Source organism: Colias philodice, chromosome 30, assembly GCF_061535455.1.
Source record: "Colias philodice isolate Cphi_HAF_F1 chromosome 30, ilColPhil1 Martin Lab GWU primary, whole genome shotgun sequence".
Lineage (NCBI taxonomy): Eukaryota > Metazoa > Arthropoda > Insecta > Lepidoptera > Pieridae > Colias > Colias philodice.
The window spans coordinates 749,285-764,878 of NC_143115.1; the positions used below are offsets into that span (position 1 = coordinate 749,285).

General features: G+C 35.0%; 1 protein-coding gene across 1 annotated transcript in view; it reads right to left on the reverse strand.

Moving 5' to 3' along the window:
- Nucleotides 1-2,665: 2,665 nt before the first annotated feature.
- The window catches only part of Sos (Son of sevenless guanine nucleotide exchange factor), a 44,932-nt gene continuing 32,003 nt past the window's right edge, over nucleotides 2,666-15,594 (reverse strand). The window contains exons 22-35 of the mRNA XM_089713327.1: nucleotides 15,339-15,460; nucleotides 14,990-15,109; nucleotides 14,166-14,271; nucleotides 12,947-13,030; nucleotides 12,364-12,502; nucleotides 11,664-11,732; nucleotides 10,896-11,091; nucleotides 10,445-10,550; nucleotides 9,818-9,878; nucleotides 6,930-6,998; nucleotides 6,112-6,164; nucleotides 5,255-5,331; nucleotides 3,851-3,984; nucleotides 2,666-3,604 (exon numbers count right to left, since the gene is read on the reverse strand). Of these exons, the coding sequence (XP_089569453.1) occupies nucleotides 3,547-3,604; nucleotides 3,851-3,984; nucleotides 5,255-5,331; nucleotides 6,112-6,164; nucleotides 6,930-6,998; nucleotides 9,818-9,878; nucleotides 10,445-10,550; nucleotides 10,896-11,091; nucleotides 11,664-11,732; nucleotides 12,364-12,502; nucleotides 12,947-13,030; nucleotides 14,166-14,271; nucleotides 14,990-15,109; nucleotides 15,339-15,460 (1,394 nt within the window). The 3' untranslated portion in view covers nucleotides 2,666-3,546. The remainder of the gene's footprint in view (nucleotides 3,605-3,850; nucleotides 3,985-5,254; nucleotides 5,332-6,111; nucleotides 6,165-6,929; nucleotides 6,999-9,817; nucleotides 9,879-10,444; nucleotides 10,551-10,895; nucleotides 11,092-11,663; nucleotides 11,733-12,363; nucleotides 12,503-12,946; nucleotides 13,031-14,165; nucleotides 14,272-14,989; nucleotides 15,110-15,338; nucleotides 15,461-15,594) is intronic.

Sequence of the window (15,594 nt, forward strand, 5' to 3'; positions counted from 1 at the left end):
TTGAGAGTAAAATTTCAAGGTCATGGCAATACCGTCACATCATGGTAAAGGCGACGATGTTGGTATCTTTGAATCTTGCCAAAGAAGTTTCACTTCTGATACGTGTGCTCGGCACACACGCTCTTTTTTAATGTATTGCCACTTTTATGTATATTTTCGCGCGTTTAACGCGAGGGGGTAACACAGAACACTGGTCAACAATAGTTTAATTTCAGTAATATGACAACACCGCTTTTCGTTGCCATCATGTATTTGGCAACACCATTCTAAACCAGTTTCACGAATCACGACTTACGAATAATGTCCCTGATAATTTTACACGTTTTAACTAGAATTTTCATACTTTATCTGTCAGATAGGTTAATTGATAACTTATCCAATACTTGTGAAACTGCCTATATGCATCCTACAAAACGCAATCATTTTCATACTTTAACTGTCAGATAAAATCTATCTGATACTTGGAAAACTGGCTGTTTTTTTTTACCCATCCACATATCGACCGCGCTTTACATTGCTTAACCGGCTGATAAACTCACGGATAACCCATCCAAAAACTGACCGCTCACAAGAACCCTGCCGTAAACTATATCTATAATAACACCAAGCCATCTAAATTCTGTTTGATTAGAATGTTTCCCTTATAAAATATTACTCGACATTTTTCTTTATAACTACGTTTTTAATTTTACAATATAGTCGATTCGAAGTTAAATATTTTAACGGATTAAAAGATGATTTTAATGAATAAATCGCGTTTAAAATCCTTTAAAATCTTTAATTTCTATATGTATAATGCTCGCGTGAAATCACACTACAAATTACCAAAATGGTCGAATTTTGCAAGTAAATCAATTACCAAATAAATAATCTGCTCGATACATTAAAACAGTTTTTCTACAGGACATTTATAACAATGTTTCTCCGTATTTCTGTCTGTTTGTTTTTGCTAATCTCGGAAACTGCTGGTCCGATTTTGACGCAACTATCAATCATAGTTGACTAATGTCCTTAGTAAGAACAGAAAGGCGTGACGTTAAATTATATTATAACGGATTTTATATTTATTTTTAATTGTTTTTATTCCATTGTCTGTCTGTCTGTCTAACTAAAAATTACTGAACCGAATCAAACATTCGCGAATGAAAAGTTTCATTTTTAGAGTATTTTCATTATTTTTTCAGGTATTTTATCTTTACGCGATGGAAACCACGAATCACACTAAAAATCACGTTAAAATCCATTAGAACATATTATTAAAAATTTATTTATTTCCAACGAAATGCAATACATATATACATAAATTAGTGTTTTAAACTTGACAATATTTAAAAAAAAACATACTACCTATTGCTTATATTTAAACAGCCGTTCGATATTATATAGTTAATAATAATAATATTATTTTTTTGTATGTTTGTCTTCACAACAGTAACTTTGAACGCTCAAATTATTACATTACAAATATATACAGTGTGGAAATTTTCGATGGGCCCTGGAGGGAAAGTACTTGAAGTACTGAAGATTGAAGATTTCCTTTATTTTTAAAAATAAATAGAACTGCATTCAAAGATTTTCGAAAATTCACTTGCTACGACCGGGAATCGAACTAACTAAAAATTTAAAATTTTTGAAGTGAAACTTCTTTATCGGGGTTGGAAAAAAATTTAGAATAACATTTTTTCGTTACGCGTGACATTTTTCCGTTACGCGCCATCTTTTTCTTATCCCTACCACGCGTGATTCGACGTATTTCTGTAAAGTTGCATGTAGTAAATATTTTTTTGAAAATAAGGTCATAAAGAAGTTTCACTTCTTACGTGTGTACACTAGTACAAGCACACATTTTGTTATTTTATTTTTCTAAAAAATTCAAGTACTGTCCCTCTAGGGCCTATTGAAAATTTCCACACTGTATATTCAGATTATTTTACTTATGTTGATATTTTAAATATATAGATAGTTTAAGAGTTTAGAAAGAGAGAAAAAACATCGCGGAACTTTATCCGTCTCTATAATTTATCAAATAAGCGTTTTAATGCTATAAAATTAAAAATATCTTATTATAGTGACGACGCGGTTGGCGCAGTGGTAAAGTAACTGCCTACTGAGCCGACGGTCCCGGGTTCGATCCCCGGTCAGGGCAAATATTTGTGTGATGAAATTTGTTCTTGGGTCTGGGTTTTATTATCTATATATGTATTTATTAAATATTATATTTATCGTCGCCTAGTACCCACAACACAAGCTTTAATTGAGCTTACTGTGGGACTAGGTCGATTTGTGTTATAATGTCCTTTAATATTTATTTCTTATTATACTACCTGGGCCTATTCACGAGTTTATAACACATGCGTGAGCGAGATAGATATATACCGCGATGTTCCCTCTTTCTAATCAATATAATCTATCTATATAACAAATATATTATAAGTAAAAAGGTAAGAAGTTTATTTCAAATCAATATTTTTTATTCCTCAGTATGTATGACGTCATCACATCATTTTTCGTTTATTTTTTCTTACAATATATTGTGATTATAAAAAAAATTGTGGTCACAATAGCAAAAAAATTTTTTTCGTGGCTATAAAAAAATTTAATGTTGCCAATTAGCCACATTATTTGTCTCTTTCACTCACGATAGTTGAATCACGCCATCTCAGTGACGTCTAACCGTGTGTGCGTTAGTGTGCCGTGTTTGATCGAATGTTGTTTTGGTAACCTTTTTACTTATTACTTATAATATATAAAAAGAAAATTTATTATTAAAAAAAAAGCGTTTTATGCTTGGACACCGATTTCATTTCAAATAAAAAACACAGTATAAACAATAGTACTATTATAAATATTGCACATTATGCCACAGTATGATTTTTATAGTCGTTTGATGACAGTAGGGTGATCATCCTTACTACTGAATTGACTGCAGTAGTATCTTCACGGCAGCAGGATTCATACTGACAATCATATTAAATTCGCAGTATGAATCATAGTAGGACCATCAGTAGGACCCATTATAGTAATATTTATCTTCATTGAGCACCACACAGTAGGTTTTTGTAATGCCCGCAGTAGTAGTCGCTTGTTCAGTCGGAATCTTCTCAGTAGGGTACGATGCAGTGGGGTCTTGAGCAGTAGGATATATTGTAATATATCCATATACAGTAGGACGCACTGCAGTAGACCCTGATCAAGTAGAACACTCGGCAGTAGGATCCGATACAGTATGATGTTACTCTTTAGGCCCCGGTTCCTTTTACACAGCTTTAGGAACCAACACAGTAGGGCCTGGACCAGTAATATATTTCCAAGTAAACCGCGGTGCAGTAGGACACACGGCAGTAGACCAGCCGGTAGTAGGGTTCGACACAGTAGAACGCTTCCCAGTAGGACATACGCCAGTAGGACACACGCCAGTAGGACACACGCCAGTAGGACCCACGGCAGTAGGACACACGCCAGTAGGACGCACGGCAGTAGGACACACGGCAGTAGGGCTCCACACAGTAGGGGATCTATGAGGCCCCAGTATAGTATGTGTGAGCGCTAGGTTCTCGGGGCCACGGCTGCTGGCGGGGGCTTTGGGGGTAATCGCGGGGCCAACCTGCGGAAAAAATAAACATTTTTATTTATTACACATGTAAAAAATGATGCTAGAGATACGCTAAGATATAGTATAGTTGAATGAATGAAAAAAAAAAGCAGAAATAGATGAAAACTGTAATAAATATCTTTTAAAAATTAAAATTCCATCTATAATGTGTCTGTTTGCGTGTTTGTGCGTTTATGTATCATATGGGTACATGTATAAGTGCATATATATTTTTGTATGTATGTATGCCTGTCTCACCCCGCACTGTGGTGGCGGCGCTGCAGCAGCGCGGAGCTCTGCGGGCGGAGCAGCTCGGGGGCGGGCGGGGGGCGCGGCGGGAGGGGGGGAGGGCTGCTCGAAGCAGCGGGGGGGGAGCCCGCGTCGCTGCCCGGCTGCAGAGCGATGAAATAACATATTATATTTATTTATTTATATAAAAGTTCCAAAGTACACGGCCCAAAACAAAAAAAGAGAGTGTATGCCGAGCACACGTGTCAGAAGTGAAACTTCCTTGGCAAGATATTGTGCAAAATTTTTGTACCTCATTAATTTGTACCACATTTCCTATATTGTTTTGTACAATGAAGTGTTATAAATAAATAAATAAATAAGATTATACCATATACCAAAATGTGACGGCATTGCCATGACGCGACCTTGAAATTTTACTCTCAAAGCGCCTAAAGAAGTTTAGAGATCTTGCCAAAGAAGTTTCACTTCTGACACGTGTGCAAGGCACACACGTTCTTTTTTATCTAATGCGTATGTAAAAAGTATTAAAACCTAAATATAAATTTATAAAGAATAGAAAAAAATCGATCACGAGGCCGACTCGAACCCGCATGGCGCGAAAGGATGCGGGTTCGAGTCCCGCCTCGTGAACGAATTTTTAAAGCATTTAAATGCCATAAAACCTAAAATATCAATTTTATTAAAACCTATATCACTACATAGTATAAAACAAAGTCGCTTTCCCTGTCCCTATGTCCCTTTGTACGCTTAAATCTTTGAAACTACGCAACGGATGCGGTTTTTTTTAATAGATAGAGTGATTCAAGAGGAAGGTTTATATGTATAATAAGATCCATTAAGTAGTGGAGAAGTACTGTTATTTTTGAGGTTTCTAATGTGATGTCGTAAAAAATTACATTTATTCCGCTTACATTGCAAACGCAGGCTGAACCCTACGAGTTTTATCAAAATAATGTACTAAGTATTATACACATTGAAAAGGTCTACAGAAAAGTCCGCGATGGTATATGTCTATCTCTTATGGATAACCCACTATAACTTTTTTTTGTCATTTACTTTTTACGACAAATAATGGCAAATTTTCGAAGCGATTTTAACCAATACAGCATTAATCCTTAACCAATTAAATACCATGGATACATTGTTCATTTAATATAGATCTATATGGCCCTTTACACCGTATGATTTAAGTGAATATTTTCGAAGATATTACAGATTTAAAAATTGCGGGACGTAGCGTTTGCGGCCGCTCGGCTATGTATTTTATACCCGTGCGATGCCGGAGGCCGGAGCGGGCCGCTATATTTTTATACCTATACAACGCTCACAATTTTTCTGTAGTGTATTTAGTATCAGCATTGCACCCGTGCGAAGCCGGGGCGGGTCGCTAGTAAATAATATTTAACTTACATGATGTGTAGGAGTAACTGCTGAGTCTCGTCTCCGTCGCGGCGGTAAGGGGGGCGGGGTGCTACAACTAGTCTCGCCTGGAAACATTATAATATAATAATAAATATTATTTATATTATATATACTAGCTTCCGCCCGCGACTTCGTCCGCGGGGATGTTGGTCATCGCGTGGATGGTTTATTTCTCCATTTTGAGTAACTCTGGCAATGACATCTTATAAATATCTATTGGGCCCAAATACGGCTAGGCCTATAATAATACCCAACGTGAGTTCGCGCTTCTACAGAACAACGTCTATGGATAAAACTGAAAAATTAAGATTATTTTTTTTTCTACGTATTTTTCCAGGATAAAAAGTATCCTATTTTACGCCCAGGATAATAAGGTGTAATTATACCAAGTTTCATCGAAATCGAACCGTTAGTTTTCACGTGATGTCTTCACATACAGACATACAGACAGACAGACAGACAGACAGACAGACAAAAATTTTTTTAATCACATATTTGGGTTTGGTATCGATCCAGTAACACCCCCTGCTATTTATTTTTTCAATATTTTCAATGTACAGAATTGACCCTTCTACAGATTTATTATATGTATAGATAATGGCTAATAATATAAAAAGAAAAAGATTTGTTGAAATAAAATTTATGAACAAATGATCACTTGCCTATCAAAAAGAGGTCATGGCTATTTTTAATTTAATGAATGTCACGATAAACCAAAAATAATTCTGAATAAATAACAAGTACCTAATACTAATAAGTAATAATACTAATAAAACAAAATATACATACAAATAAATATACAGAATACTGTACTGCCCAAATAAATAAATAAATAAATAACTCACATTGTGAATGCGACGACGGCGATGTGGCTGAGGGGAAACTGAACGTCGGCGGCCTGAAATTAATAATTATATAATATTATAAAATTAATTTATATATATAAAAATGAATCGCTATTTCCCTTAGTCATGGAATCACGCATGAACGGCTTGACTGATTTCGATAATTGTTTTTTTGATGCGTTCATAATTGAAGGATCTTGTGTATGATAAATTTTGGAAATTCGCACTAAGATAAATGCCTATCGGGTAATCAATATAAAAAAATGTGTGCGTGTACTAGTGTACACACGTAAGAAGTGAAACTTCTTTATGATCTTATTTTTTCAAAAAATAATTTGCTATATGCAACTTTACAGAAATACGTCAATCACGCGTGTAAGGGATAAAAACAAGATGGCGCGTAACGAAAAAATGTTACACTAAATTTTTTTCCAACCCCGATAAAGAAGTTTCACTTCAAAAATGAATCGCTATTTCCCTTAATCATGGAATCACGCGTGAACGGCTTGACCGATTTCGATAATTCTTATTTTGATGCGTTCGTAATTGAAAAACTTTGGAAATTTGCGCTAAGACAGAAAAATGCCTGTCGGGTAATCAATATAATTTTTAAGCTATTGCATAGCTTCTATCGCGGGCTTTGAGCGCGGGGACCGAATCGAGAAATTCCGTAACGAAAAACCTCACGCTCCCCACGGGGACGGGCGCGGAGGTGTGGCTTGAAGGCATAACATGCAATAGCTTTACCGCGGCAGTCCCCGAGTGACACACGTCTTTTTTAAATTTCTCTCGTCTTTTCAATAAAAGGTAAATAATACCTTTCCAATGTGAGCGGGCTGGCGGCGGGCGGTGGTGCGGGCGAGCGCTTCGGTGACATCGCCGGGCTCCTGCAGACATACATACAAACACTATCTATCAATACGAGAAGTAAGCTCTATTATAAAACATATTTTAAACGTAAATAAATGTTTGTGTATAAATGTATGTACATCATCTATTCTAAATAATGCAATTCCATCAAGGGGTAACAATTGTTTATATTACAATAAAATACATACTAATCTATATTTGTGTTTGTGTGTATTTTAGGGCTGATTTTTCAATCCTTGGTTAAAACTTATTCGTAGAATAACGTATTAAACTACTATTTATGAAATGTATTCTAATTGCCAGTATTTGACAGTTTACAGGTGACATTTTAAGGGGATTACTATGGTCAAAACCGAAAAACACCTTATACATATTGAATTTTGTTGAGGAAACTGTTGGTACGATTGTCTTAAAAAAAATATATGTGATACTCAAGGATATAATTAACAAAGTGTATTGTTTACTTTTCATTTTAGAACGGCCTAAACATAAAAAAAATACATACAAATCAACCCCTTTTTGAACATAAAACGCATTTTGTTGGGAAAACGGCTACATATTTATACATGAAATTTATACCAAAAAATATGTTATAATATTTGTAACAATGTGTATTGATTGTATTTTCAATTTTCATTATTATTGTTAAATTATCAACAAAAAACTTGAATTTATAATAAAACCCACATAAAACCTCACCTATATTGCATATTTTCGACGAAATTTGACGGTGTCAGTTCGACTCGGACGGGGGACTGTACGTGCGGTTTTTTTTGCAAAATAACGCTAAAATTCACCGATTTGAATGTTTTGTTAAATTAAACCAGATTGTTATAGATATTTACATGAGCAGTTCATGAAATGAAAGTTAAAAATAGGTATGTAAAGATATAAAAATCTGTTTGAAAATTAGTTTTGTTTTTGAGAGGCGTCATTGAATAATATCCAGTGTCGATAATTTTTGGCAGTAAAATATTATATTAGGCCGGGAGTCGGGAGATACTGACACAAAATTCCGGGTCATTTGTAACAGGATGGCGGTTCTACAGGGGTCTTAGTACGCAATGACAAAAAGAAAAATGATGGTCAGAACACTAGTACCGGCGGACTAGTCGCGTGGGCGTTAGTCGAACTCGTCGGATAAATAGCGAAAGTCAAACGATTTGTAACACAAAAATTTTAGAATTTACCGATAGCCCATAAAAAAGAAGTAGGCGGTAGTGACATGCCATACTTTTCGTTGTGACTGAAAGCCCGCCATACCGACGTGAATGTGTTGATTTAAAAAAAACAATTCAACCATTTGTACCAGGCTAACTTTTGCACAGGTAACCATCGTCATGCAGCCATTTACGAAAATCGTCATGCCATACTTTTCAGACGATTCCAAATGGTCGCCATACCGCCGAAAATCTGATACTATAATAAAATCGTAGGAAAGTCAAAACTGACTTAAACCGATAACAACATTTTTAACCGACGCCTTAAGGACGAAATTCTCAATTCAACTGAACTCTGTTGGTTCCGTTAGCTCCGCACTTTTAACTGGGTGAACCGATGATTTCATGATTCATAAAAATATAAATTATATAAAAATAATTCCTTTGCAGTGACTCTCGGAGGAAGAAAGAAATAGATTCGTGTTACAAATTTTAAAATCATACATAGTACATTTCCTTCGACAAGGTTTTCTGGTATTTATAATCTACTGCCTGACAACTTAACCTCCCCTCCAGTCGGTTAGTTGTCAGTCGATCGCTTACATTTTTTGAAGAGACGATCAGCGAGCCAATTGATCTTAAACAGCCGACCAGTGCGGTCTATAAGTGCCATAGCCGTGCCTTGTGATTTATTTAAGATTTAAGAAAACTATCAAGTGACTGTACCGAAGGAATAATAAAATATTAATTGTAACGAAGGCGTTTTTATTCTACAACCCAATAGTATAATAATCAAATAAGGCGTCATTTTAAATATCATTATAAGAAATATTCCTACTAGGTATGTAGAGATGTACAGAGAACGCTAAATGCCTGATAGAGGCCGTTCATGATAGAGGCCGTTCTATAGAATTACGTCAAATAATGTACTCCATCTTTTATATTATCTCTGTAGGTGAGATGTTCTCCACCCTAGTCATCATCAGGTCTCCAGAATATAGTAGAGTCCGTGTAGAATAAAATTAATTTCTTTGGTGTTTTCTTAACTGTTCCCCACTCTAGAACTTATAATTACTTGCTTAGTCATATTAAGGTCTCCAGAATGGGTCATGTAGTAGAGACTTTGCTTATAACGGTTAATGTTGAAAGATGAGTCTTCCTACATTACATTTACAACATACATAGTAGTAGTAAATATTGTCTAATATTTACTATTCATAAATGTAATATGTTACTGCCTCTCAGAGAAAACATAAATTAGGTAGAAACCACTAACACATTACGATACAATACGATACAGTGTACAATTTCATAATCTTTGGTCACTTTTACTTCAACAATGATGTATATTATAGAGGGCGGTTAAAAAAACAAATTCAAATGTAGTGACAGAATCATTAAGGTCGTTGAACCGTGTAATTGCCTTAATATTATCGAGTAAAACTTTATTGGACGGGTACGTTTTATCCAAGGATTGAAAAATCGGCCCTTAATGAAATTATCGTCAGCCAGTAAATTTTGTCATAGCAATAATTGAAACTAATAAGAAATAGTAATCGCCGTCATCTAGTTGAATTTCTGAAAAACTGACAAAAAATATTTGATTGAATGACTAGCGCGTTCATTGAATGACTGACAACGTCTTGACTTGAAAAAACATATAAAACATCACTTACCTAAACAACTCGTGATGTTTCGGACTCGGCAATGGTTTTTCACCGTCCGGTTCAGGTGGAGCTGAAATTAAGTGTATAAAAAATAAAACAATATTTATTTGTGTTATATAGCTACTAAAATTAAATAAATTAAAAGATTCATATAATAAAATCGTAGGATAGTCAAAACTGTACAATGAATTTTATTTTAAAAAATACTTGGAGCGTTATTTACAATCAATATCGATTCCAAAAATTATTGTCTGTTTGTTTGTATCGTTTGTATCTAACACAAAATTTACTTAAAATTTGGTGGTATAGAGATAGCTTGAGACTTGAGGAAGGAAAAATTGTCAACCACTATATCTATACTAATATTATATGTATAGCTTAAGCTTTAGTCCGAGGATGGTTCTTATGTAAAATATCTATACTAATATAATAAAGCTGAAGAGTTTGTTTGTTTGTTTGTTTGAACGCGCTAATCTCGGGAACTACTGGTCCGATTTGAAAAATTCTTTCGGTGTTAGATAGCTCATTTATCGAGGAAGGTTATAGGCTATATTTCATCACGCTACGGGCAACAGGAGTGGAGCCACGGGGGTGAAACCGCGCGGAGCAGCTAGTAATAGATATAATGATACTCACGTATACTATGATGTGTGTGTGGCGGTGGGGGGGGTGGCTCGTGATCTGCCAAATTAGTACTGCCCGCTAGAGCACTGTGTCGGGGCAATAGTGGGGGCACTCGTTCCTGTACACGATATTATATAATTTAATAACAATATATGTATAATCAATATAATAAGCGCTAATGAGTAAAATGACAGTAAAGTTTTTGAAGTGAAACTTCTTTATCGGGGTTGGACAAAAATTTTGTGTAACATTTTTGCGTTACGCCGTACGCGTGACATTTTTGCGTTACGCCATACTCTTGACATTTTTAAGGTCATAAAAAAGTTTCACTTCTTACGTGTGTACTCTAGTACACGCATACATTTTTTTTATTACGTATTCGTTCGTATTCATTTATAATGTTTATAGTTGTGTGTTTGCGTGTGTAGAAACTGAACGCTTTCTTTCTTTCTACTTCACTAACCTGTTCCATCCGCCTGCACGCCAAGTGATCTACACTTCGCGAGTAGAACAGTTCCGCGTCCACTATCGCCGGTCGAGGGGACAGTGCGCCACGGGACCGACTGGCGCCAGTGGACGCGCCAGTGGACGTGCTAGTGAGCGAGCCAGTGCTCGAGCCAGTGCAAAGGGATATCGAGACGCTGCTCGTGCTGTTGCAGCTGTGGGAACGAATATAGAATAATTAGATTACACGTAGAAAATAAAGAAAAAAAGACGGGTTGCACTGGGGGAGTGCCGGCAGAAGTGAAAACTTGATTATTAACGTTGAGCATGTTTGATATTTTGGAATGGTATCCGTCTTACGCTTTTTCGATCAGGTCACGTGTCCTGACGCGAGTTTAACATTTATACCCATTACAGAAAAAGTGCTCAACGCCGCTAAACAAGTTTTCACTTCAAAAATCAAACTTTTAGCATCTTGGGAACTCTCAACTCAAACTTATAGCACATTGGGATTCTTTTTGCATAGACTGGCTGAAAAACATATTTTTCTTTTAAAATTCGAATTCGATTAGATAAATAATTTCGACGTCACTTTTATGTTTGCGCGCGAAAAATCTAGATAGTTAACCACAACGCAGTTAATAATATATTTATTTAAACAGAGGGGTATCAGAAAAAATACACAAAACATACAAAATTTTCATACCTAAAAAATTAAAAAAAATCTCTATAATTAACTACTTTCGATAATTATAATTTTAAAATAAAATAAAAAATATAAACATACCGATCATGCCTCGGCGAATGGTTATCTCTCGGCGACGGCGGTTCGTCCCTCGCCGATATACTATTCCTGCTATAATTATAAAAAATACATTTAAGAACTAAAGGAAAAACATTTTAAATTAATCTATAATATAAAAATGAAACGCTTAATTCGTTGCTAAGCGCAAATCTCGAGAACGGCTGAACCGATTTCATTAATTCATTTTTTTATAATGTTCCTTGAAGTACGAGAATGATTATTATGGAGACAAAATTAAAAAAAGAAAAAAAAATCGACTGTTAGGCTATTTCCATCCATAGAAATAACTAGCTGTCCCGGCAAACGTTGTTCCGTCTTATACTTATCATTTAGCGGTTCAGCAGTTCTCGAGATTTGAGCTTAGCAACACATTTGGTGATTTATTTTTATCATATAGACTAGCATACCGCCCGCGGCTACGCCCGCGCAATCAAAGAAAAACCCACATATTTCTTGTTCCTGTGGGATTTCCGGGATGAAACCTATGTCCTTCCTCAGGTCTCAAGCTATCTCTGTACTAAATTTGAAGTAAATCCATGCAGTACTTTATGAGATTAGCCCGGACATACATACATACAAACATTCTAAAAACTGTATTTTTAGCTTCGGTATTGTAGAGCACGCTCCATGTATTCTTTAAAAAAATGTACAATTTTGACATTCCTACGACCTTATGACTTACCTTGCATGAGCATTCAACGTAGCCACGGATTTGCTCTTATCGAAGAAAGCCAATTTATCGAATAAACTCAATTGTCCCAATTGCGCTAAAGACGAAGAACTCGATCGCTCCAACCGCGGGCTGGTTAGTGATCTGTCACCTGCAATATAAATAATTATTATTAGTATAATCATTTTCATTATAACAACAATTATATGACTAGAAAGATAATCAACACAACATACTACTATAAATAAATAAATATTTCAGGACAATTTTCACACACGGCACTTTCTGATCCCATACTAAGCTTTCGCTTGTGTTATGGAAACCAGATGGCTGATAAACATACATATATAATTTTAAATAAATACTTATATAGATAATTAACACACAGACACAGAGCAAACATCTGTGTTCATCACACAAACATTTGCCCCGAGAGGGAACCGAACCCACGACCTCTGCAGAATAAAGCTTGCAGAATAAAAAAAAGCGAGTAGTTACGAACGGTATTGCCATGAGTATGCGCGTAAAGTAGTTTTACTTCAATAAAAACACTAAAAATAAATAAAAAATCTATTATTTTAAGCCAAATACTCACTCCTATCGTCATGGTGTATCGGTAGCGAAGCTAGAGACGCTCCGTCCCATGTGCATATACTTGTTGGCGATAGTTGAGCTACACCTGCGAAAGAAATCAAATTCAAATTCAAATCAAATCAAATCTAGAAAATCAAATTTAAATATAAATTCATTTGAATTGCATACACAATGTAATTTAAAGTGTAAATAAAGATTTATTTATTTTATTTATTTATATTTGAATTAGAAAAAATTCAAATCGAATGAAATTGAATTGAATGAAATAAAAGTGAAACGAATCGAATTAAATCAATGCAAATTCAAATTAAATAATATTCAAATCAAATCAAGAAAAAAATAACTACGTGAAATTGAATCGGTTCAAATTTAAATAGAACCGAATCGAATAAGGACAAATTGAAATCCAATCTAATAGAATCAAATCGAGATAAATCAAATCAAAATTCAAATTATATGAAATTATTTATTTAACACTTTACTGTGCTAGAAAACAAGTACATAATGGTTTATATTGTTACCATTATGTACTTGTTTTCTAGCACATTTAACGAAGCACAAAGGGAGGCCTTATCACAGTGCAGATACCTCTGCCAGGCAACCACAATAAGTTTCACTTTTTAACCTTCCTAACTTATTGAATCAAATCAAACTTAAGTGGAATTAAATCGAATCAAAGCAAATTGAAATCAAATCAAATAAAACTAAATCAAATTCAATAAATCGTAATATTGTGATCGATATGTAATTTTTAATTAGATAAGAGTGGTTCTTGGTGAATATTTAAGTATATAATTTGTCAAAGTTTCTACAAAAGCACACCCCGGACACTCCATACAAAATTATCGTTTTGACAGTCACTCTGTAGAGACTGCAAATGTGTGTGTTAACGCTTTATGGTTGGCACATTTGTGACTAGCGTAAAAAAAATTCGCGTTTTTCTGATGAAATACATCCGTAAACAGCACAATATCTAACTATTTTCTACGAAAAACGATAATCACACCAAAATAATAAAATTACTTTAAGTCAATTTGATTAATGTTGTCAATCTTCGTTGCGTATCGTCCTTGCAGAAAAATGTAGCCCATTTTAATCACGATCGTGCGGGGTGAGGTAAGTGTTTAATTTAGGCGGGAGGCGGAGAGTGTCCGTTCTGTAGCGTTTAGCTACTATTATGTATTCTGTGACAAAAGCTAGTAAATAAATATAATACTCACTCAAAGTATCCTCATTGCTAGAAATGCTTGTCGTCGAATGGTGATGGTCGTGCGATCGGCGAGATATTTTAACCGGTTTAACCGATAGCTCTGGGTATTTTCGGGGCTGAAAGAATTAATAATATCACTAATAATGTTATAAATGCAAAAGTTTGTGAGGATGTGTGTGTGTGTGTGTGTGTGTTTGCTACTCTTTCACGCAAATACTACTGAACCGATTACAATGAAATTTAGCACACATATAGATGGTAACTTGGATTAACACATAGGATAGGTTTTATCCCGGAAATCCCACGGGAACAGGAACTATGCGGGTTTTCCTTTGAAAACGCGGGCGAAGCCGCGGGCGGAAATCTAGTAATGTTATAAATGCAAAAGTTTGTGAGGATGTGTGTGTGTGTGTTTGTAACTCTTTCACGCAAATGCTACTGAACCGATTACAATGAAATTTAGCACACATATAGATGGTAACTTGGATTAACACATAGGATAGGTTTCATCCCGGAAATCCCACGGGAACAGGAACTATGCGGGTTTTTCTTTCAAAACGCGGGCGAAGCCGCGGGTGGAAAGCTAGTAGACAATAAATGTGCGAAAGTATAAGTAACATTTTAAAACAGCTTTTTAAGAAATGCTTTTGATTCGATAAAAATTACACTAAAAAATTCAATTTTTTCATTTAAAAATTAAAATATGGCAAATAAAACTTGAATAAAATAAATAAATTATTAATTTAAATACCTTATTACTCAAAATAAACCAAAAAATATTAAATACCCGATTTTCCACGCTAAAAAACAATATTTTCTATACTATATACTTACAAACTTAGGCGTAGGTTTGGCGGGGGGTCGGGGTTCGATTTCAAGACTTTTCGCGTACAAATAATTTGTAACTTCGTTATCGTCCATGCCGGGGAACGGGTCTAGTGTTTCTAGGAATATCTGTAATATTAAGTTAAATATAATTATGTATTTATTTATTTATAATATTAGTACAGTAGACCCGCGGTATTCCGACAATCGTTTTGCAGGGCCTTGCCGAATTATCGAATTTGTCGGATTATAGGGTGCTGCCTAGAGATCCCTCTATAGTCCGGATGTTTTGTGTGTCATACAATATTGCATACCTTTCCTTCTTTTTTTATATCTTTCTATATTTTCCATAACTTACCCTAGTCCTCGGTTCCACGGTAAGACAGTAAGGCTGATTCTGATATTGCTGTATCTCTCCAGTTATCTCCGCTACTTTTCTTCTTTTCGAGAAGTTAATTAGTTGAGAGTTCGGTAAGTAATCTGAAATAAAAGATAACATATTTTATAAATTTGTTGAAAAAGTTGCGACTTTGAAATAGTTCGGAAAGTTATTCAAAAAGTTGCGACTTTGAAATAGTTCGGAAAGTTATTTAAAAGTTGGGACTTTTAAATAG